Source organism: Nannobrachium achirus (genome assembly GCF_963921795.1).
Source record: "Nannobrachium achirus genome assembly, chromosome: 2".
NCBI classification, from domain to species: Eukaryota; Metazoa; Chordata; class Actinopteri; order Myctophiformes; family Myctophidae; genus Nannobrachium; species Nannobrachium achirus.
Genome location: NC_137811.1, coordinates 65,144,940 through 65,169,009, shown reverse-complemented (window position 1 = coordinate 65,169,009; position 24,070 = coordinate 65,144,940). Strand labels below are relative to the sequence as shown.

Here is a 24,070-nt window from a genome sequence, read left to right as displayed (position 1 = left end):
TGCCCCCCCCCCCCACACATCTCTGTAGACCGGCGAGTCGGCGACTATGATTTGTCTTTGTGATGATCAGGAAGACCTGTTTAAATATCGCGCTAAAGCAGTTGATCAAAACTCTTTACTGATGTCTTTCCCGTTGCATGTAAATGTCACTGTTCTAACATACTGTAACCAATAGCCCAGTTGCACAGTCTTTGCAAACTGAAGCTCCTGCCATCCATACAGGTCCCAATAATAAACCCTCTTTTCATATTCACCCGCTCAGCATTGTTATACATCATGCCACAGAGCATGATAGGATGTTATTAACTGCTTAATCGTATCATGCAGTAGGCCTTTATACAAGCATCTGCCTTTGCTATGTTTCTCTACTCGTTTATCGTTTTTTCCTTTCCTTTTCATTTGGATATCTAAGAAGCAGCCCATAGTTATTGGGCAAAGTAATCATCCACCAACATGGTTTGTGTCAGATTATGCTATGTGCCAGTAGCAATCTATGTCCCATCAAAGTGCTTACTTAGTTCTCGTTTCTTTTTAAATAATCTTTTCAGCCAAAGGGAGAAATAGGGGGTGGAAAAAAAAGGAAAAAAAGATGCATGGTGTCTTGATAGGAATGCCCTGTTTGTGTACCTACTCACAGTACATGAAAGCCAGATAAACTGCGCTCTGAAGACAAATGTCACAACAAACCATAACGTTTGGAGAGTCTGCGTTAGAGGGAAGAATCCTTGATTAAAAACTCACCAACGAATGCCTTTGAGTTACATCCCCGGAGGCAGGTTTTAATCAAACCATTACCTCTGCCTATTGTTAATGCTCCTCTTATTCCCCACCCACCCACCCAGAGGGCTACTGAAAACATGTCGTTCATTAACTACACCCCTTCTACTGCCAGCGCAGTTTGGTGAAGCACTAGAAAACATCTCAACATTGAACGTCGCTTTAAGACTACTTTTTGGACCCAGGATGCTTTTCGCAGCGGGCGTTCGCACACTGACCCAGCTCTACTTTCCTGTCCCTCCTCGGTGACGACGAGTCACCGCAGCGGCTCATCAAGGGTTCAGGGATCCTTGCACTTGGGAAGTGGGGCTCCACTCTCCTCCGAGTTTGCTTTTTTTTTGTTGGCGGGGGGGAGAACCAGGCTCACACCACCTCGTCGGACTCCAGGTTGTACTCCTCGTAGAGGGCGTCCAGGATGGCCAGCTGGTTCTCCATGGCTGGGAGGTACACGCCCAGGTCTCTGTGCATGCCGCTGACGAAGCCCTCCTTCAGCTCGTCGCCCTGCGTGGACACCAGGGCGGCGCTGAAGCTCTCGTAGGTGGGGGCGGCTCTCAGGGCCAGCTGTCAGAGAGGACGTGGAGAGAGAGAGCCGTAATGAAAGCAGATCAGGGTTCGCACATATTTTTAACAATTAATTTCCAAAACTTTTCCAAAACTTTCCCAGAATATTTAACCCAATTTCCAGGACTATATAACAATAATTCAGCTCAATAACAGGACGCTTACTCCTATGCGCAATGCCCAAAGACAGGTAGTGTATGCCAGTGGTTCTCAAGCTTTTCAGGCCGTGACCCCTGAAATAATCATGTTTTAACTGGGGACCCCCCACCCTGACGAGCACTAAGAGTTGAGGAATTTTGTATAACACGGTTCTATTGTGAAAATAGCCGATCTACATGCTCACAACGCCTCGCGTTGCGAGGCATTGTGAGCATGTAGATCGGCTATTTTCACAATTTCTGCCTCTAATATTTGACAATTTGGCCCATGTTTAATTTGTCATTTCAGAGGTATTAACAAAATCAATAACCAAAGACAATGCATAGCTATTTTCTCCAGGACCCTTGATAAATTCCAAAACTTCCAGAAATATTTCCAGGAATTTCATGACCGTGGGAACCCTGGCAGATTCACCAGATCGGAAAAAAAACACTACAGGGATGATATGAACATTTCATGTCACGATTATCGTGACCAAAGTAATTGCGATTTACGATATTATCGCGGTAATCAAAATATCCCCAACATCCATTCTGAACAACGCGTTGCGACGCATTGTGGCTTGTTGATCAGCTTTTTTTTGGCAAAGAGATTTGGTACAGAAAAGACTGTATCGAGTACGTTATTTCCAAGTCCGTTTTACCAATCATAGAGGGTTTAAATGGTAAATTGAATTGAAAAAGGTGAATTGGCCCGAGTGCATAATTTCATGATAAATTTAAATCTCCACGATAACGATTATTGTGTTTTTTTTAATCAAGATTATCATCCCATCCCTAAAAAAAAAGACTCAAACAAACTAGTACATTCTAATAATAACAGTGTGGCCTCCTTGTCCAATCATTAGCGGTCAATAGTGAGTTACTGTCAGTGCTGTTTGTGAATGAGGCCACAGAAAGTTTGTTACGTGTGGTCATGCCTAGGGCGGTCACAATTATTACATAATCGTCTAATCGCGATTATTTGACATAATCGTGATTATTTTTCATAATCGTCATAATCGTTTCCATGTTGAAAAATAGTGGAAATAGCAGATCTACAAGCTCACAACGCGTTGCATTGTGACGCGCTGTGAGCTTGTAGATTGGTTATTTCCACTATCAATGTAAGTAATTTCTTTCTGTATTTAGGTTATGTGTCATATCTATCTACCATGTGCACTTCAAAGCCTAAAATTTAAACAGAAAGGTAATTGTCAATGACAAAAATGTAATCGTTAATCGCAATTATTTGAGTAACAATTAATCGTCATGTAAAATGTCATAATCGTGACAGCCCTAATCATGTCCCAGTGTGGTGGCAAACTATGCCTCAATCTTCATAAATACAACACAGAACAAACGTGCTTCACGGGAACAGTGTTGGTGTAACCAACAGATTTTCTGTAAAGTGTTACAGTATTTACATGTCATGCAATAGATTTACAACCACGGCCCAACTTTCATGCTCGTCATAAAACATTCACTTTACCAGGCAGGCACTTCAGAATGTTTATTTTTTTTTTACTTTACATTTTTATCCCACAATTTTGTAACCAATTGTGCCAATTGCCTATGTAATCCTGGGCTCTGCTCTCTCTCTGCCGCGCCTGGGGAGACAACAGACTGACCTCATGCTTCCTTCTATGCATGAGGAGTCCAAGTTGCTTCTTTTCACCTGACAGTGGAGATTTCCCTGGTTTGGACGTAGCGCGTGGAAGTAACACGTTATTCCAACCAGTTCCTTTCCCCTCCATCAGGCGCCCCGGCTGGCCAGGGGGAGGCATTATTGGGCACTTCAGAATTTCATGATAAAAAGGTGGTTCCGTTTCATGACGACATGCCCGTACTGACATGCGATTGGTCTACTGCAAGGGTCTTCAACAGGGGGTCCGGGACCCCCAGGGGGTCCTCAGAGTTACTTCATGGGGGCCACCAAAATCTTTGTGTGATAGGATAATTATTTTAAATGAACAACTTGAACCCTCGCATCCCTATGCTGAGGAGAGCTTTAGCCAAAAATAGCAGATCTACAAGCTCTCAATGCCTCGCACTGCGAGGCGTTGAGACGAGAGCTTGTAGATCGTAATTTTTTGTCTAAAAAAAAAACTAAAACTAAAAAAAAAACATTAAAACAAATCCAACATAGACTGATCACAGTGCTGTCAAACAAGTCTATGAATCCATCTACGAAATCCGTGAAACTGCTACACAATTTTATACAATATGTAGTGGGGATCCCTACTTTATCTCCCTCTCAGCTAAGGGGTACTTGGCCTGAAAACATTGAAGACCCTTGGTCTAGTGTTTGTGGGGACGTTCTGTAAATACATACTTACAGTACATAAAAGACAAACCCCCTGTTCTAGAATGCAAGGCCTAGGACCACACCGTAACAAACATGGAGCACGTTATCATCAAAGAAGTGGAGCAGGTAAAGAATACGTACAGCAAACACGCCTCGCACCACCCATCCATGGTACTGCCGAAGGGTCTTTCCATAAGCGTTATCTACAGGAGGCAAAAGAACAAAGTGTGTGAGGAAATGTGAGGTCTATAACATTAGTTTGTTTTTTGTAAACTTGAATATACGAGAGCATGTTTGTAACTTAACCACTTTGCGTGGGCATTCCCGTTTTGGGCAGGTCATTATAGGTGAAAAGTTTAAAAAGTACGATCTCACATTTTGTGAGATTGTAGATCGTCTGTTTTCCCTACTTTTGGACAGTTAAATACAACAAAGTATTGAAAAAAAAAAAAAAACATAAAAAGATGAAATATGGAGATGTTTCTGCCTATATATATAGCGTTTGTTTTACTCACTGAGAGCCCCCTGGATGTAAAGAATGAGCGTTTGTTTTACTCACTGAGACCTCCATGGATGTAAAGAATGAGCGTTTGTTTTACTCACTGAGACCTCCCTGGATGTAAAGAATGAGCGTTTGTTTTACTCACTGAGAGCTCCCTGGATGTAAAGAATGAGCGTTTGTTTTACTCACTGAGAGCCCCCTGGATGTCCCTCTGTCCCACGTGGACCTCGGTCAGGAACTCCTTGAGGAACTTGAGGCCCCTCCGGAGCCACAGCAGGGCCTCGGTGGCCGAGTTTCGAACCTGCGACACGTTGGTCCGCACCTCGTGCAGCACGATGGACTGCAGTGTGGGGAAGCTCTCCGACGACGACACCAGCTTCTGGTGAATCTTCTACACCGCCACGTTGACATCATGTCGTCATGTAGGATCACACGCACACGCACACACACAAACACACAACCACACGCGCACACACACACAGGGTTCGTTGAAATTAATTTACAGCAGGGGTGCCATGTTTAACCCATTTAGGCCTAGAATTATTTAATGCTTTAACTATTGATAAATAGCAGATATACAAGCTCACAGCGTGCTGCGAGCTTGTAGATCTGCTATTTGTTGTTCAAATAAGTGTTAAATAAAATACTCTATACTCTGCTCTATACTTATATTTTGATAGCAGTCAAGTGTTTTCATCCAGTCAGGAGAGAACTCATACTGAAAATACATTCTCAGCTCACTAAGAACTGAAAGGACCGTTATCAGAATACTTTTAAAAAAGAATTTACTCAAAAACATCACTATTGGGGGCACGGTGGCACAGTTGTTAGTGCTTCGCCTCACAGCTAGAAGGTCCTAGGTTCGATTCCCGCCGGGGGACGCTGTGGGTGCTGGGGGCGTGTTTCTCCCTCCGCGTCATCAGCGCCCACACCCTAGATGGGGTCGGCGATAGGGCCTTTCTGTGTGGAGTTTGCATGTTCTCCCCGTGTCTCCTAGGGTTGATACCCTCACAAAAACATGCAGTAATCCTGGTCTCAATAATGCCTCCCCCTGGCCAGCTGGGGCGCTTGATGGAGGGGAAAGGAACTGGTTGGAATAACGTGTTCCTTCCACGCGCTACGTCCATCCCGGGGAAATCCCCCCTGTCAGGTGAAAAGAAACAACTTGGACTACTCATGCATTGAAGGAAGCATGAGGTCAGTCCGTTGTCTCCCCAGGCGTGGCAGAGGGAGAGCAGAGCCCAGGATTACATAGGCAATTGGCACTGGGTGAAAATGGGTTGCAAAATCGTGGGATAAAAAAATTATAGGAAAAAAAAAAACATCACTATTATCCCTTGGCTTTGATTATTACTACATTATTACAATTGTAAACATGCAGCTATATTTGAAAAGACAAGGCCTTCATGCACTTTCTATAGGAGACATTATCGCCCCCCGGTGGAGATTTAAAGAACTGCTATTAATGTTTCCTGGTGAGGGAAGTTAAATGAATGGTCTGGTAGGTTTCATACCACAACAATATTCTAGATTATTTATTTTTTTATTTATTTTTTTACATTTCACACTTACCTTGATGTTTCCAACAAAATCCATTTTAACCGGTGCAAACACTGTGGAGCCCAGCTTGTCTGAAGAGAGAGGGAGTCCTTGGTCATTGGTCTGTGGTTTATTTAGCACTAGATATCCATGTGTCCTATTTTCAGCTACCTTTGTAGATTCTCCACAAGGAGCAATTAAAGCAGTGGTTCTCAACCTGTGGGTCGGGACCCCCAAATCATTTTGAGGGGTCCCCAGATGATTAACTTAATGTGAAACATTGTTTTCTCACTCAACAGTAAACAAACCAACATATAGTTTAAGTCTAAAGTGCCAATTTAAGGACCTTTTAATACCTCTAAAATGACAAATTAAACATTGGCCAAATTGTCAAATATTAGAGGCAGAAATTGTGAAAATAGCTGATCTACATGCTCACTTATGAGCATGTAAATCTGCCAGTTTCACAATAGAAGCGTGTTATACAAGATGTAATGCCTCAACTCTTAGTGCTCATCAGTGAAAATATGATTATTTGGGGGATTGTGGCCTGAGAAGGTTGAGAACCACTCAATTAAAGCATCAATCTATCCATTGTATGTGGTTATTGTACTATTATAATGATTATTGTATTATTATTAGTCTGAACCAAACAAACAGAACAAACATGAACATTTTAGCTAGCATCAGGAGGAGGTGATTTGAGGAAAATGGAAAATCCCTAAAACAAACCCACCGTAATGAGAATTATTAAACAGCAATGTAATGATTTAGGAGCAGATTAAAACATGTGACTGAGGTGGGGATAAACAGTGGAGAGAAATGCAGCGAAGACACCGATCTGTCTGATAAATGAGTGACACGTGTTAACAATGCAGCTTGATTTGCAGGTTAAAGTGGAGAACCACCCATTTTCAACATTGAACTATGTCATTTAGGCCTAAAATGATTGAATGCTTTAACTATTGAAAGATAGCAGAAATACAAGCTCACAGCGCTGCTATTTTTAAAAAAATGTGAAAATGAGAATTTTGACCCGATTCTATAAGCGTCTTTTGAATCCTTCAAAGGTTTTTGGAAAAAACCTATGTTTCTATGTCAGCAATCTGGCCAGCCATCGTCAAAGAAAAGGTCCTGGAGCTCAGTTAGTCTGTTCTTGAGAGACTACTATGTCAGTGGTTCTCAAACCTTTTCATGTGAAGGACCCCCAAAATGATATTTATTTGGCCATGGACCCCCATCTCAAAATATCTAGTTCCAGGGACCACCCAGAAGCAAAATTTGAGTTACAAACGTTTGCTTTGAAAATACATATATTCAAAGATTTGCACACATTTTTACGACCTTTTCAAAAATAGTAGATCTACAAGCTCGCAGCGCGGCACTCGGTGCTGCGCTGTGAGCTTGTATATCTGCTATTTTCACTGGTTAAAGCATTCAATAATTCTAGGCCTAAAAATATTGTCCGTGTACATTCCAGCTGAATCACAGAGCCTGAGGCGACGCAGCCTAAACATGACACACATCACGATGTCAACGAGTGACCGACGACACACAAACAATGACACATGAAACACAGTGAGAGAAAAGGACATGGTTTCAGATGCAGAGGGGAAAAATGGGCGGCCATGCAAGCACAGAAGAGGTTAAATGAGGAGGCGAGACAGACGGGTCAAGGCGGTGGCCACGGCATGAAGGAGAGAACATGCCAGCATGCTAGCATACGCTACACGATTGCAGGATGATGTCTCCATTTATTAAGCATGGCTTTCATTAGCTTCCCATTAGTTACGGATTAGAAAGCTGTGGTTCTCGTCTGCAGTCCCAGGGTTCAGACCCTGTGCAGACCAGATAGTTCACTGCATATACTGTATTATTATACACCATGAGATGCAGATGAGAACCATGAGTATTAGTGGATGAGAAAAATGATTGAATGCAGATGGATAGGATTGTCGCTGTTGGCCTGGAAACCTTGTATACTGTCCTGTCAAAAACCGTTAGATTTTTCGGGTAATGGAAAGAAGAACCTGTCTTTTCAGTAGTTATTTTTACTTGTTAATACTTTTCATTGTTTAAGTAGTTATAAAACCGCTTAAAGGACAACTTTTTACAACAAGCGTTCATATTTTAGATTGTAATTAGTGAAAAGAAAATGTTTTCATTTACTGCTTTCTACCGTTTTAGCAATTTTATCAATTTTGATATCAGTGAGTGGGTGGCATGCGTACAAGTGGCATGAAAGATTCCGGTGCATCTTGGGAATGGGCTTATTATGTCTAAAAAGACATACAATATTTAGCTCTAAAAGTGGAGTATGGGTCAGGCCCTTGGTCATTATGGCTTAAGGTACATCAGAAATGTTTTCCCAAATTGCAAAAATAGCCGATATACAAGCTCACAATCCGACGCCTTATATAAGTGTGTATATCGGGTATTTTTTGCGATGAAGCATAAATTAGGGAATTTATGAACAGAAAGAAAAATTAAACATGGAGATACAAGGTTTCTGACTGACAGCGACTATCATGCAGAATGAGAGAGAGAGAGAGAGGCGGGACAAAGACAGGAGAGACTGAAAGTGACTTGTATCCTACCCAATACTGGTACTATTGCATAGCATGAGTCCAAAAACTCTTGTGTGGGGATACCATTGTCCTCGATGAGTCTTATATCACTAAATCTATGATAAAGAAAAGTAACACAGAATCCCAACAATGTCATAGATTAGAGAAAGGTCCAACCAGTTCAACATTTTTTTTATTTGATCAAACCAAAATGAATTAAAAACAACAGGTTACATACAAAACCAAGCCATACAAACGATTCACACACAGAGTGCTGCAGTTTGAATTGCCTGTCAGTACCTGAGATTATTAGGCTACTACTAGGGACGGGACAATAATCGTTAATATTGTTTATTGTGAATAAAAAAAACACTAAAAATAATAGTATCGTGGTAGGGGTGGGCGATATAGTGATAATTATCGTTGAGATGATACAATGTCTCCACGATATGCCTTTTCAGAGGTATCGTATATACCGTGATACAATTGAGGGAGCCTTGTAAAAAATCCTGTTTAATCATTAATACAGACTGAGATTCATTGCAGAATTCAATTTAAACATGCATTTTGGTCTAAATCAGTAGTTCTCAAAGTTTCAAATGGCAAGGTCTCCACTTTTCCATATCGCCCACCCCTATATCGTGGTGAATTGAAATTTATCGTGAAATTATCCTCCGTCATGCACTGGGATCAATTCACCTTTTATTTGCCGAGCTACATATCTACCATTTAAACCCTAATAGGTGAAACGGAACTGGAATTAACGTACTTGATACAGTCTGTTTTTCACTCTCTACCAAATCTCTTTACCAAAAAAATAGACGACCTACAAGCTCACAACGCTTTGCGTTGCGACGCGGTGAGAGCTTGTAGATCATTTCTTTTTTGTCAAACGTTCTGCCCCAGGATTATGGATGTTGGGGATATTTAGATTATCGCGATAATATCTTAAAATGGCAATTTCTTTGGTCACAATAATAGTGACATGAAATGTTCATATTGTCCCATCTCTAGCTACTACTGGTGGTGGTCTAGAGCTGGACAGTGGGAATACACAAACCATGTACACACAATCCTGTCCCTCTGACCTACAAATATGAGCTTGTTTCATCATAGCTGCACTTGTCAGGAGGAGTTATAACACTGGATAGGAGAGTAAAGATATAGGTTAACTAAAACCTAAAGGGTAACGTTTCACTTTCTTTGCCTTGCACTTTTAACACTGGTTTATCAAACCTACTAAGCCTTATTAGTCATTCCAGCAATTCTTGTCCATAACAGAATATATATATATATTTAAAAAAAATGAATAAATATTTCAAAGAAAGAGCATAAGGGTAACAAAGAAACTTTACAGACCCAAATGTCAGAAGAGGGCATCTCTGTACGTGTCATGTGATCAAGAGAAAACACACTAATATAAAAACACTCATTTTAACATCTTCAAATGGATTGTTATTATATAAATAACAATATTTTATAGTTGTTCATAGATTCATACAGACTTGTGCAAAGTAGCTACTTTTTGACAAACACGTAATGGTGGCGACTGGCACCTTTAGGCCTGGCTCCCACAGACAACAGTACAATTCACATACTGTAAGATCTGTTCACACCTGTTCTATATTATATGGTGATAAGCTGGCCTTTAAATTCTTCCCTTTTATGAGTTCAATCGGGCTCAATCGTGTGACTAGTTTAGTGCCTACTCCATGCACTTTGAAACTAAATTCCATAAAGTTTAATTCAAGTGCTGTACAGTATGTTTGAGAGAAGATAATATTAAACTAAATTATTAATTTATGTTCATTCAAATGCATTTTGAAAGATTTATATCTACCGCAATTAAATAACGGTACAACAGATCGACAATCGAACATTTGGTAGTGACCCTGACAAAAGGATTATTATCGGTCAACCCCTAGTACAAACCCAATTGATTCTGAAGTGGTATTAACCACTTGAACCCTAAATGCTTGGAAAACTAATACTTGTAGTTGACCAGGCTCTGCTCTCTCTACTTGGTCCACTCCTTCAGCACCAAATCTCTTAGCGACACATGGTGAGCAAATGTTCTCCCCACAGAATAGGGAGGCTAGGAGGGTTCAAGTGGTTAAGGACAACTTTGTTTTTACAACAAGGGTTCATATTTTAGATTTAATTAGAGAAGAGAAAAGATGAGTATTAAAATGTACGTTGTAGCCATTTTAGCGATTTTGATTTCAGAGGGTGGGGGCATGCAAGTGACTAAATGTGTCTTTTTAGACAATAATCAGGCAATTTCTTTATTACTGTTTACAGTAACACTACTAGCAACCATAAGTCACATCTGCCCATGAAAGATTGCGGAGCATCTTGGGAATGGGCTTATTGTGTCTAAAAATACATATTTAGCCACTTGCATGCATGCCCCCCAACCACTGAAATCAACATAGTTAAAATGGCTAAAACGATAGAAAGCAGTAGAGTAAATGAAAACATTTTAACACTCATCCTTTCTTTTCTCTAATTACAACCTAAAATATGAACCCTTGTTGTAAAAAAAGTTGTCCTTTAACTGTCTACAGCTGAAATGTCACAGCCGGTCAACGTTTCTAAAGCCACCACAACGTGTCCTCCTAAAGGATGTGACCCTCCTGAGGCGTGTTGCCGTACCTGTGGCTCATTGTGCTGAAGAAGGTATCCACCTGCTCGCCCTCTTCCTCTTCCTGCTGCACTGCATCCTGGGAAGGAGGAAGCTCTTCCTCTGGCTGGACCTCGTCTCTGGAACCGGCAGGGACGTATTCTTCCTGTTGGTCTGGAGGAGACGCGGCGGCGAGGCTCCCTGGCTCTTTGTGGCCTTCCTCCTCCTTCTCTTGGCTTTGGTCCGTCGTGTGCTTCTGCTCCTTCTCCTCTTCGTCATCGGCGTCATTCTCCTCTTCTTCCTCCTCCTCGCCTCCTGTTCCTTGGTCGGTGTGTTCGGTGGTCTCAGGGGTGTTCTGGGTCACGTGGGGAGGAGGAGCGCTTTCAGCCACCTCTTCTGGGATTGAGCTGGTGCCGCTGATGGTGCTGATGGAGTCTGGATGGTGCAGACGCGCGCACACGCACACACACACACACACACACACACACACACACACACACACACACACACACACACACACACACACACACACACACACACACACACACACACACACACACACACACACACACACACACACACACACACACACACACACACACACACAAATAGAGCTTAATTATTTTTTCTTTTCTTTTTTTAATTGATAAACATGCAAACTATACGATACAATATTCGTCAATGCCTGCCAGGTTTAAGGCAACGGCTAAAGGATTTCGCCCAACAGGTTAGAAGTAGAACCAGAGTTATTGAGAGAGACTTACAACAGCAGCTGCTGGGGGGGAAAGCCTTCAATAAATCTTGAAGAATTCCTTCTAAAGTGAGTGCTGGTGTCCTTGCCTTAAAGTTCTACATTATGTTTACCCGAACCGTGGCGTGCACCCTAGAATATTATACATTTGAACTACGCTGACGAGTGCTCCTCTTTCCACTTTTTTTGAAGACGTACAACACCCCCATAGACTTCCAATGTAAACGTAGACATTTTCATGTAATATTCAATAATTTATTTCCAAAACCAACTTCTTTTTTTAAGAGTAGAAAATTATTTGTAGACCCCCGTTTTCTCCTCAATTTAGTCATTATACCAATTCATTCCTCCCCGCACACATCTTCTGTGTTGTCACTGCCGTTGTATCCTACTGACTCACCTGCCAGTGAGGATTGGAATAGTGATATATTATCGATTTCAGCTGTTACAATTTATACTAGAATGACAAAGTAGATCGTAGCAATATGCAATGTGACCCTCTGGAGTGAGTGTGGAAATATAGTGGCCCTCTCCAGCCATCATCAAAGACGCCCACCCCTAACGCAGAGCCTTCATCCCACTTCTGCCGCCCAACAATCCCCGCTGACAGGTGCCACACACAGCCCGTAGGTGCGCATACTGCGCATGCAGTGACTATTCTCACCTCCCACCCGAATTCCCAACCGAATTTGTTTAGGTGTGCTCAGAGACAGGGGTGTGGCACCAAATTCTGGGCCCTGGGTACAAGGATTCACTGTGGGGCCCCTGTGCTTTAACTATTGAAAAATAGCAGATATACAAGCTCACAGCGCGGCACCGAGTGCCGCGCTGCGAGCTTGTAGATCTGCTATTTTTGAAAAATCATGAAAATCTTTGAATATTTCAAATCCTTCTAAGGTTTTTTTTTTTTAAAACCTATGTTTCGATGTCAGTGGAGCTCAAACCTTTTCATGTGAAGGACCCCCAAAATGGTATGTATTTGGCCACGGACCCCCCATCTCAAATATTGAGTTTCAGGGACCCCCCAGAAGCAAAATTTGAGTTACAAATGTTCGCTTAAAAAATACATTATATTCAAAGATTTGCACACATTTTCCACAACTTTTCAAAAATAGCAGATCTACAAGCTCACAGCGCGGCACTCGGTGCCGCGCCGTGAGCTTGTATATCTGCTATTTTTCAATAGCTAAAGTATAAAATAGTTAAGGCCCCTCCACCACCTTGGGCCCTAGTAACTCAGTCCCACTTTCCTACCCCTTGTGACGCCCCTGCTCAGAGATAACAAACATAAGAAGAATGTGGAAGTAACGCTTGTCACAGAGCCTTCCAAACACTACTATACAATTCCAACGTTGAAACCTCATAATGAGTGTTGTTGATGAAGCACCCCTGACACATGTAATCGCATTGTGGCAAGATCAAAGAGTGTCCTAACTTTCTCTTTCAATGTGTCTGGTTTGAATCTGATGAAAACACCATTACTATCTGGCTATATCATTTGGCTAGATGTTTATTATCAGCCTCAGTTGAAATGCAAAGACATCACTGGGCTTGTCATCATCATCTGACTCGGTGCATATGCTAGAGCGGTACTCCAAACAGGAACCCCCAAAATCTGCTGCTTTGTTCACTATGCAAAAAGACACGTGGCATGACATGTCATCTACACTGTCATTTATTCAAATATGACAAGATAATGTTATCGCAAAACAAGACCGGGTCTAATTACGGCCTAATAACTTCCCTGTGCAATCTGTACGTGTTATGGACAGCAAGGTACTAGGTGTGTAATCTCTCAAAACAGATTAATCTGTCTCAAGACAGATTATGGTGTGTCCCTTCGGTGCCACACCATAAAAACGATATCTGCAGACGGTTACGTCATTTTGTTCTCTAAATATCATCCCCCCCCACCCCACCCACCCACCCACCCACCCACACACACATCAGTGTCTCAATGTGGCCAACAGGCATTTGATCTACAACTCAATAAATACTCCTTAGGCTCCAAGTACACCGTTAGCAGTTCTCTAAATGTCGAAATAATAAGAATTGACCAGGATTCTCCAGGGAATGGGATCTATACTTGGGGGAAATAGCTAATCTAGAAGCTCTCTGCTTCCATTTTCACTCAATGTTTGCAGAATGTTTGCCTATTTATGACATGCCCAGAATTAGCCCTATTCACGGCCCGCCCACTCAGCATCCCCCTGGTGCTGAAGTCACGTTTTGAAGGGGAAAACCTACTAAAAGCCCATAGAGTTAACACAGAAATCGCAAATGTAATGCAATTTCCGAATAGTAAAGTATAAAATACGGCTAGCATGATCAAGAACACAAGATAGTAAAAGGCACAAAGCATTATAATTTACTTTACTGTTCGAAATAATGATTTGTTGGCTTTAAGTCCAGCTATTTCTGTTATAGTTTCCCCTTCTAAAATGACGTCAGCACCAGGAAGTTGCTGAGAAATTTTCATAGGGACACTAGGGTTCATGCAATCTGGCTAACCGTCGTCAAATAAAAGGGAACACCCTCTCTGTTTGTTCCTCTTCATTTAATAGCTATCAGAGTCTGTCTTGAGAGATTAGGGTTCGTGTGGTCCTCTGGCCTCCCTGCAGCATTGTGTTGGCTTCCTGTTTATGGCAGTAACTGTACATTACACACTGACTCAGCACTTTCTGGAATCCCCCGAAAAATACTTTTCCACCAGAAACAGAGTTCTGTATGGATGCAAATTGGATCTGTGTGTCGACTACTTACTTTCAGCCCTGATGATCGTTTTACCATATCATGTTACATTTGAGCATAATTCTGTGGTTCAAAATGAGTAAAAAAGAAAAACTCAACGGATTGGCGGAGAACGTGCATTCTCCCTCTCCACGGCTGCCATTTTTGTTGCCCGGCATGCAAGTTCGGTTGATTAAATTAATGCTGAGGGTAATGCGATAATGCACCTGGGCATCCATCATTGTTCACCCTCTAAAATACATTAATCTATCCACATCATTTCAAACGCACGCACGCACGCACGCACACACGCACGTCAGGTCTCATTTGTGTCTGTGGTTTGTTCCCTGAAGGCGAGTGTATTTTTCCTTTCTGGAATGCAGTAATGGTCTCTGGTTCAAGGAGCCTGCAGCCGAAATGGAAGCTAAACGCTGACCTGTGAGCGACAGCTGGTTCTTCTGTGGGGGGGCTGGGGTGTTATTTGGTCCGTCAGGTTCGTCTGGTCCCTCCGCACCAGAGTCTAGGCTCTGGCTGCTGTCATGTGCTATGGATCCCCCTGAGATTTCACCCGATTCTCTCCGTCTGAAAATAAGTTGCAGTTACTTCCAGACAGCTGTGATGGTGCATTTTTTTTAGGTGCAGCTCTAGCAGTGTGGACCACACACTGCCCCAAGAACTTGCCTAAGCAATGCTATGTTGTTATATTAACCACTTGAACCTAAGTACGCCTATTCCAGGGGGGAACTTTGGCCAAAAATAGACGTTCTACAAGCTCAAACCAACCATTTCCTGGCAAAGAGATTTGGTGTAGAGTCTGTAGACAGAAGAAACGGTCCGAGTACAGCTGTAATTCAAGTCTTTTTCACTAAGACTAAAGGGTTTAAGTGGTTAACTCTCAATGCTTATCATGTATACATGCACACAGCACATGCATTATGTGTCATTATTCAGAATAGACCACTTTCCATTTGTGCTATTTATACAAGTTGCCTAAATATATACGCACATACTTTGTCTTAAGACAAAACCAAACAACATCCTACAAGCTCACAACACGTCCTATTGTAATCGGTAGTAAGCTTGTAGATCTGCCATTTTCAATTTACTTTTTGTCAATGGCATGCCCAAAGTAGAGATGCCCGGGTTGAAAATGGTTAACTCCTTACATCATGAATTTAACATTTGAGTAGATATTTGAGACTCTCTTTGTCAGTGTGTTGGGTGATGTGAGGAACACTGGGCCATATTGTTGCCGTCAGAAGATGATCTAATGTGTGAGGCTGAGGCCTGAGGCAGCAGGGTGCAACAAAAGAGTAGCATTATAGACCACGAAGCAACCTACTTTTCTCCAGTGCTCTGATTCAAATGATTGACGGGCTTGATCTGTGGGGGAGAACACGCAAGACATCAACAATTAGTGTTCAGGAACAACCAGATTGAGAGGTTACAGTTTAGTTCAGTCAGGAACAGGAATACGGTCGCCATGTATTTGCAACACATGGATATCGTCACTGGCGGGCAGAAACCTTGTATCTCCAAGTTTCAAATTTGTATGTTTTTTCGTAAAGTAAAGCCCTGCTTCACCATACAAGACTGTCGCACAAAACTAGTGAAAATAGCAGATTGACAAGCACACAACGCCTCGCGGTGCGAGGCGTTGTGTGCTTGTAGATCGGCTATTTTCACTACTTTAAAAGGTTTTTAGAATAAACTAGAAGCAGTGCTCTTCCGAGCACAGGTCTCCACCAGGCCACACAAATCAGCCTGTTATAGCGCCACCATGAGGCTGATTTAAAAAATGTGGGGCGGAGGTTCTGAATTAGCATCCAGGGAGTGTGTGTGCTCAGTTTGGCAGCGATCGGGCCAACGGCGCCGGAGATTAGCTGGTAACAACCAGGCCACACAAATCGGCGTGTTATAGCGCCACCATGAGGCTGATTTGAAAAATGTGGGGCAGAGGTTCTAGATTGGTATCCAGGGAGTGTGTGTGCTCAGTTTGGCAGCGATCGGGCCAACGGTGACTGAGATTAGCTGCTCACAAACTGCGAGGACGCACGGACGCACGCACGCACGCACGGACAGACGGACGGACGGACGCACGGACGGACGGACGGACGGACGGACGGACGGACGGAGGGGAAAACATACTCTCCCTCAGCCTTCGGCTGGTGGAGACAAAAAGTTTAAAAAAGGAAGGTTTTGGACATAAAAGGTTTCCACCTGACAACGACGCTATACAGTTTATCCGATTATCTCACTGCAATTTCCGGATCATGGAGCTTCTGTTCAGTTCCAGGACAATAGCAGTAAACACCACCAGTGCAACAGAGTAATAAATAGAGCAGCAGAACAGACCATTTTTGGTGGATTTTTAAAAGGCAAGACCTTTTAAAGCAATAAACAACCACAGTGCGCTCATTAACCAGGCTAAGTAGCCCAGCCAGCCTGTCTCCTGTTTCCGTAGCGTAAGGCAGCTTGATGTACAGGTACTGTGTACACCCCCTGGACATGAAGATAGCTGGTCACACTCACAGGGACTTACCCCTGGTCCAACCCTTGTTTCTGAATGCTAAGCAGGGAGGCATTGGGAACCATTTCTATGGTATGACTATTGACTAGTCTCTGCCTGAGATACAGTATGAACCCTGACCTCACAGTCTCAGGGAGGAAACACTCGAACCACAAAGCCACTGAGCTTGTTCTTCAAGTTAACCATGGCTGTTCACACCAAAATATCGCCAAAGTTTGCGTTTCCTTTTAAGATATATGTTAACTGTAACTGCATACACATGTCGATGTGCTACTGTATATAAATATTGTACCTGGAATAATCTAAAGTACAGTTTTCTTCAACGTAAGCAATTCAATATTTTTTGCATTAATTGATTAATTTCTAGTAGTAGCTGTGGGATAAGCTCTATAATTAATGGTGAGACGGTCAATGTTGAGAAATAAATAATACATCAGACTTGTTTAGCACTTGTTAAGAGAAAAAACAAAAGTTAAAAGGCTTAAAATGAGCAAAGATTAAAACAATAAGCTAAGACTAAAGGGATATTTGTTCAAAACCTTCCTCAAAACACAGCAAGGGTGCCAAAGACCCTTCTGCTTCGTGTCTGTCTGGGTTTATTTCACAACAATGACGGTCTCAACATTAATTATCCCTTCCCTAATGCGTTCAAAACAGGCCCACCAGAGGACTTGTGGGAACTGATTCTTGATGTGACTCTCATGTATTGTGTGGACGTCCCTATCTTTATGCCACTCATATGGAGTCATGTTTACAGTAAATGGACTGCCTTGTTGTGAGAACGGGCCGTGATTGGTGCATTAGTGATTAGCAACACGGATTTGATATGCAGGCTGTCAACTGATCACAGCCGGGACATACTGTATGACTTCTGTGTCCTGCATGAACTAACATGGCGCTACATTTATTGCATTTGTGCAACATTTATATTCAAACTTTATTCGAAATTAACGAGAATGTACCTTCATGTATTTTTATATAAAGGTTATTATGTATTGATTTTAAACCATCCTCTCTTATCTTGCTCTGTTTTAGCACTTGCGGGGAACATTATGATTAGTAAGGAAACAATGGAGAGATAAGGACGAGGTCTTCTTGGCCCTTTTCCCTGAAAAGATATTTGTAATGTCTCTACTGGATTTTTCACACCGTTCAAGGACACTGTAGTGTTAAGTCCCAATGTATGCTTCCATCATACACCAGTGGCACGTGGTAAAAATGGCCAAGCTCACCACGAACAGGGTTAATGTGGTTAAAATATAGAAACCCCACCAGATATGTTTTGGTCAGCACTACTACATCCACAGAGACCTGATATTTTTGAAAAATTATGAGAATTTGTGCAAGTCTTCGAATATTTTTGACCCGATTCTATAAATGTCTTCCAAAATCCTTCTTATAAATCAGTGGTTCTCAAACTTTTTCATGTCAAGGACCCCCAAAATTACATGTATTTGGCCTGCGGACCCCAATATCAAAATATGTTGTTCCAAGGACCCCAGAAGCAGAGATTTGAGTTACAGAAGATTTGCAAATATTTTCACGGTTTTTCAAAAAATACAAGCTCGCAGCACGGCACTCTGTGCCGCGCTGTGAGCTTGTATATCTGCTATTTTTCAATAGCTAAGGTATCAAATAATTCCAGGTCTTAATGGTATAAAGGAATATACCTTCTGTGGTTTGATGGCTGCCACTGGAGGAGAGCCGGGGGGGCTCTGCTTTACGGTGTCTGTGTTAAAGGTGCGGTTGGCTATCTGCATGCACTCCTCCAGGGTCTTCAGAAACGTGGTGCACGTGGACTTCACCATGTTTCCACTGTCCACATCCGTCTGGAAGAAGAATAACCCACAGAAATGTTAAATACACATACAAAAATAAATATTCAAATGGTGAGCACGGCTACTGCCGCCGACTGTCTTCAACGCTGGAGAAAAGTCAGGGGATTAAAGGGCAGTTTATAGTTCCGTACGTTTGATTTTGTGTACGTTTTGGGTGAGAGAGGACATACGTTAATTATGTCGGAATGCATAGTTCCTCTACGTTATGTGCGGGTTGGCCCGCACATAACTTTTTCAACATATTAGGCTAGACTCCATCGAGGCTCACTGCCGTTTCACTTTACCATGGGCTCTTGATGAGAACGCCATTCACGGTACGCCACGGAGCTTTCCATGTTTGTACCATAGAGGTATGGTTGATATTTACAGACGTTGAAGAACAACATCTTTCCACTCTTTTTGCAGAGGAAAAGGAACAAAAGAAAACAGCATAGCTCTGCTGTTGGGCAGAAAATCTAAAATATTAACTTTTCATGAAATGAATAAAATATATACTGGTATACTGTATGTTTTTAACTCATTTGCTGCCATTTAACAATACCTTCGTACTCCAATCCTGCCAAACTGTCTCCATAGACTTCCATGTAATTCATAGTGCACGGATCATGCACACCCATGCCTAGATAATGCACCACGTGTGTCCACATTGCTCACAGCTTTCAAACAAAAGAATCCGAATGGAAATCCGTTCAGGCATTCATGAGATAGCAGCCACTATGTTTTACACTGTTGTGAGCTTGGAGGTCTGCTACCTGAGTTGTATGGGGGTTGTATGGGGGTTAAACAAGCAATTTCGCGATCGCTATCATGCCTACTAACGTTTTTGGGGTCCAAAAAAAAAAAAAAAAAAAATGATTTTTTTTTTTTTCAAAATGGCGGCCATTCTCGGGTTCCTCGGGCGTGGCAGGGAGGGACATCCCAAAATTCTCGGGTTCCTCGGGCTTGGCAGGGTATGAGTTAAGGACAACACAATACTGCCTCTGTGCCTCATCAAAGTTATGGTGACTTTATACATGGTCAGATAGTTGCATGTATCATACTGTATCATCAGTATGATACATGCAACTGTATCATCAGACAAGCACACAACGCCTCGTACTGCTATTTTCACTAGTTCTGTGCGACAGTCTTGTATGGTGAAGCAGGGCTTTTTTACAAATTTGAAACTTGGAGATACAAGATTTCTGCCCGACAGTGACAATATCCACGTGTTGCAATACATGGCGACCGTGTTCCTGTTCCTGACTGAACTAAACTGTAACCTCTCAATCTGGTTGTTCCTGAACATTAATTGTTGATGTCTTGCATGTTCTCCCCTACAGATCAAGGCCGTCAATCATCATATATCAAGTGGAGATTGGCTTTTTTTTCTCCATCTGACTTTGTCATTCTGACAAACCACCAAACTCCAACTGACAGTTTGAGGATTTAATGGAGTTAGGAGGCTTAGTTAGAAGCGCTTTTTTCTTCAATAGCACTGATTTATTATTTTTTTAAACAAAAAAGTTGAAAATTGAGATAGCTCGTTTCTAGCCTACAGTGACGATACAATAATAACACACAAATACAGTAAGTCAGTTGACGGCCCTACCACTGAGTTGACACATAAAACATTCACCTGAATATCTGGGCCCTGTGTCGGGTATAAATAGACACTGACGGGATGTCATTCATTCAGCAGTGTGCAACTAAATCAGCTGACGTCAAGCAGGTCTGACCTGAAAGTCAACTGGTTTTAAAAATGCATCGGCGACGCCAAACGGTTTGCTGGATGCCTGAAATAAGCCCCCGTCTTTCAGGCAGCAGCACTTTTCAATGTGACGAGTCACAGTTTACAGGTGATCAGGTGGCCCCTGTCCGGCTGCAGTTCATCGCCACATCAATGAAACGCGTCTCTTATTTCAAAAGCTCAACCCCTGTCTCACCTCTGCGGAGTCCTCCAGCTCGTCGCTGTCCTTGATCTTGTTTACTTGTTGGAGGAGAAGGTCGCAGTACAATCTTAGTTCAGACATCTTAGTTTTCAGTGCTTCTGTGTTCTCCTGGATCTCTGGTTTGGGCAAAGAATAACAGGAGGAATAAGTTACAAAGCATTGGCAAAAAGGCAATAAGCATTTACATCAGGAAGGGATTTATATTATTAAAGAAAGATTGAATCAAACCACACAAAATAAAACATGAGCTTAAAAAAAGGGCTAGAACCTCAATTGAGACAAGGCCAGAGAAATTGCATTTTGTTTTTAAATGAATACGGGCCACAGAGCGTACAAGTAATCAGCTGTGTGAAAGTCGAAACTGCTGTTATGTCAACAGTATCCAAAGCTATCACGTTACCTTTCTCTCTTTTTGTGCGGTTGTCTGTAAGGCAGGCCTTGGCCGTTCCCAGAGCCACCAGCCATTTCTGCCTCTCTGCTGCGTTGATGGCTCGCAGGTAGAAATACTGCTCCCCTGGGATGGTCAGGTCAACTCGCGTAAAGTCTGATGAATTAACTGTAAAAAAAGTACATAACAGCGGGTGAGGAAACAGTAAGAAGAAGGAAACCAAACCCCTTATTTAATATACTGTAGCATTTGGAACATTGTCAAGGAATAGTTACCATGCAGTATACAGTATTTGAGCATGATGTTTTTGTACTTTCATTATTGGCACGAAGACACGGTTTAAAGCAGTGGTCAGACAGTGTACAAGTGTCGGGGTCCATTTGGGTCCACTTGTACACTGTCAAAGTTAAGGGGAGACCTTCACATTTCAAAGTTTGAGAGACAGTGGTTTAAAGGTCTAAATAGAAAAACTGCCCAAGGAACTGACCAACCTTGAATTTCACAGACTGAAATCTTAATGCTGCCCTTGCATCCTTTCCAGGCGTCTTCCTGAGAGTCATAGTAGGACAGGGTCCCTCCGTCCAGGACAAACCAACGAGGCTGCCAACCTGAGACAGACAGTCACCAGAGGGGTCATTTCTATGGTCGCACGTTGTCACATTCCATACACAGAAAACACTGTGTATCATGGAATACATATACATAGTAAGCATTTTAAGACATACTGGATATTTACAGAGAATACAGACACACACACACACACACACACACACACACACACACACACACACACTTTATAACCATGGCATTTATAACCCACATTAATCCACACATTCACATGACACACTTTATTCTTATTGTATCACACACACACACACACACACACACACACACACACACACACACACACACACACACACACACACACACACACACACACTGATATAAGAGCACCTAAACCAAGATGTACAGCAACATTACGGGCGTTAGGGTTAGCAGCAACCAAAGTAACTTGGGATTATCTTCTTGGCTGGTTGACAGGTGGTGGTGGTGCAGCTATAGCTAATGCTATACAGGCTATATTTGAACTAGCATCTAACAACTTACATCACAACACGACACGCGGACACGGAGTCTTAACTTGACTTTCCATCATTTCAATCCAGGCTTTTATTTGCTGTAAGGCTAGCTATTCACCCTCGTTACTCGTTAGCTAGATAGCCTAGCGTATTACAAACTCAACACAATGATGACTATTACACACAGAAACAATGATCAGTAAAGACACAACAACACCTACCACTTATGTAATTAGTCCACTTGTGTAGAATGCCCTCCATGGTGTGTAGGTTTATGCGCTGCCGTGGTTCATTACTTGTGTTGTTGTGTGTTGTTTTCTCATAATAATCAGATCAGATGCCCACAGCTGATCAGAGGAGCACAGACTCACTCACTCCATCGGTCTGGCTCCAAGTGGAAAAAGTCTTTACGGAGTAACGTTGCCGTCTTTACATCTGGCCTACGACGCGTAACGTGCGTAAAGTTGTTGGTGAATCGCCCTCCATCACGAGAGAGGATCATCACACAGCTCCTCCCACTTGTCTGGTGTTGCCAGGCTTTGAGAGAGAAACAAGGAACCTTGGTTTTGATTGATTGATTGATTGATTGATTGATTGATTGATTGAATTATTTATTAGAAGTTTTGCATAGGAAAGGGTACAGTTTCATGACAGTAGGCCTACAGTTCTCTGATATGAGGTCAATGCAAAGTTTATTTCCTTTGAGATTCTTCTCTTTAACTCGTATTGAATGACGGATAGAACACAATGCAGTAACAAAATATCTAAAAAACAAGAAAAATGTGAAAACAAGCCCAGAAGAAGCGAGCCCTTAGGCTTGGACCCCCATTTAATGGCATTTCTATCTCTGAGACCCCAATTTAAATTGTAAAATCAATGTTAATTTAATTAGGAGAGTGTGCAAATCCACTTTGAGAACCACACATTTGTTACGTCGATAAGATCTGCTACTTTCATAAAAGTTACCAATTTGGTATATTCTTTAAACATTTTAACAACACAAATATTTTATGGGTGTGGCAGGGGGCAGGGGGTCCCTACCCTGCTGATATAAAATATTTTCAGATGGAAGGAGGCTCTGCAGAAAAATGCATGTTAGTTTAGGGGTCCTCCGTCCTTCCTTGACTTGAAAATATTTGAGAAACACTGGGGGAATAAACCCCATTAAAGCAACCCAAAAACCGCAACCCGCAAGTTTCTTATAATAACCGGACATGGCAACACTGCACTTGTCACGTCACAGCAGGGATTCTTTTCGGTTTGCGTCCCATCGTCCGGATGGACCTTCTCGATGTGATTGGCAGATGGGTTTTTGGGGGGCGTGTCCTTTACACTGACAACCAATGATTAAAGTTATTTTAAGAAAGTGGGCGTGACTGACGAGTCGCTCTGACCAATCAAGACAGGGAGGAGGTGAAACATATCCGAACAGCGACTTGGCGTTTGCCAACGGGTCTGAGGCCTTAAGCTAGATGTAGAATAGATAGTCTGCATCTAGCTTAAGACCCACATTTAGAGTGAACATTTCAAACTCATTTTTTTTCTTCTGGGGCTGGCTGGGGGTCCCTGGAACAAATACTTTTGAGATGGGGGTCCGCAGCCAAATACATATCATTTTGCTTTGGGGGTCCTATATGATAAAGTTTGAGAACCACGTAATGATAGTAACATAGGCCTTATTTTTTCAGAAAACCTTTATGATTTTAATAGAAGACATTTAGCCTATATAATCTGCCTATATCAGTGGTTCTCAAACTTTGTCATGTCAAGGACCCCCAAAATGATATGTATTTTGTTCCAGGGACCCAC

At 42.2% G+C, this 24,070-nt stretch overlaps 1 protein-coding gene across 2 annotated transcripts; it reads right to left on the bottom strand.

Moving 5' to 3' along the window:
* Positions 1 to 852: 852 nt before the first annotated feature.
* Positions 853 to 22,609, bottom strand: plekha8 (pleckstrin homology domain containing, family A (phosphoinositide binding specific) member 8). 2 transcript variants are annotated; one of them, XM_080744818.1, is made up of 13 exons: positions 22,483 to 22,609; positions 21,674 to 21,790; positions 21,195 to 21,350; positions 20,789 to 20,910; positions 18,696 to 18,854; positions 15,838 to 15,878; positions 14,932 to 15,077; positions 11,047 to 11,449; positions 8,422 to 8,507; positions 5,858 to 5,916; positions 4,475 to 4,676; positions 3,925 to 3,986; positions 853 to 1,338 (listed from the first exon to the last, which is right to left on the bottom strand). In XM_080744818.1, the coding sequence occupies exons 1-13, from the start codon at positions 22,520 to 22,522 to the stop codon at positions 1,141 to 1,143; spliced, it is 1,791 nt and encodes a 596-aa protein (XP_080600944.1). In that variant the 5' UTR covers positions 22,523 to 22,609; the 3' UTR covers positions 853 to 1,140. The 2 variants fall into 2 exon arrangements, with proteins under 2 accessions (XP_080600944.1, XP_080600945.1); XM_080744819.1 differs by having other exon boundaries at positions 4,475 to 4,673.
* Between the last annotated feature and the right edge of the window lie 1,461 nt (positions 22,610 to 24,070).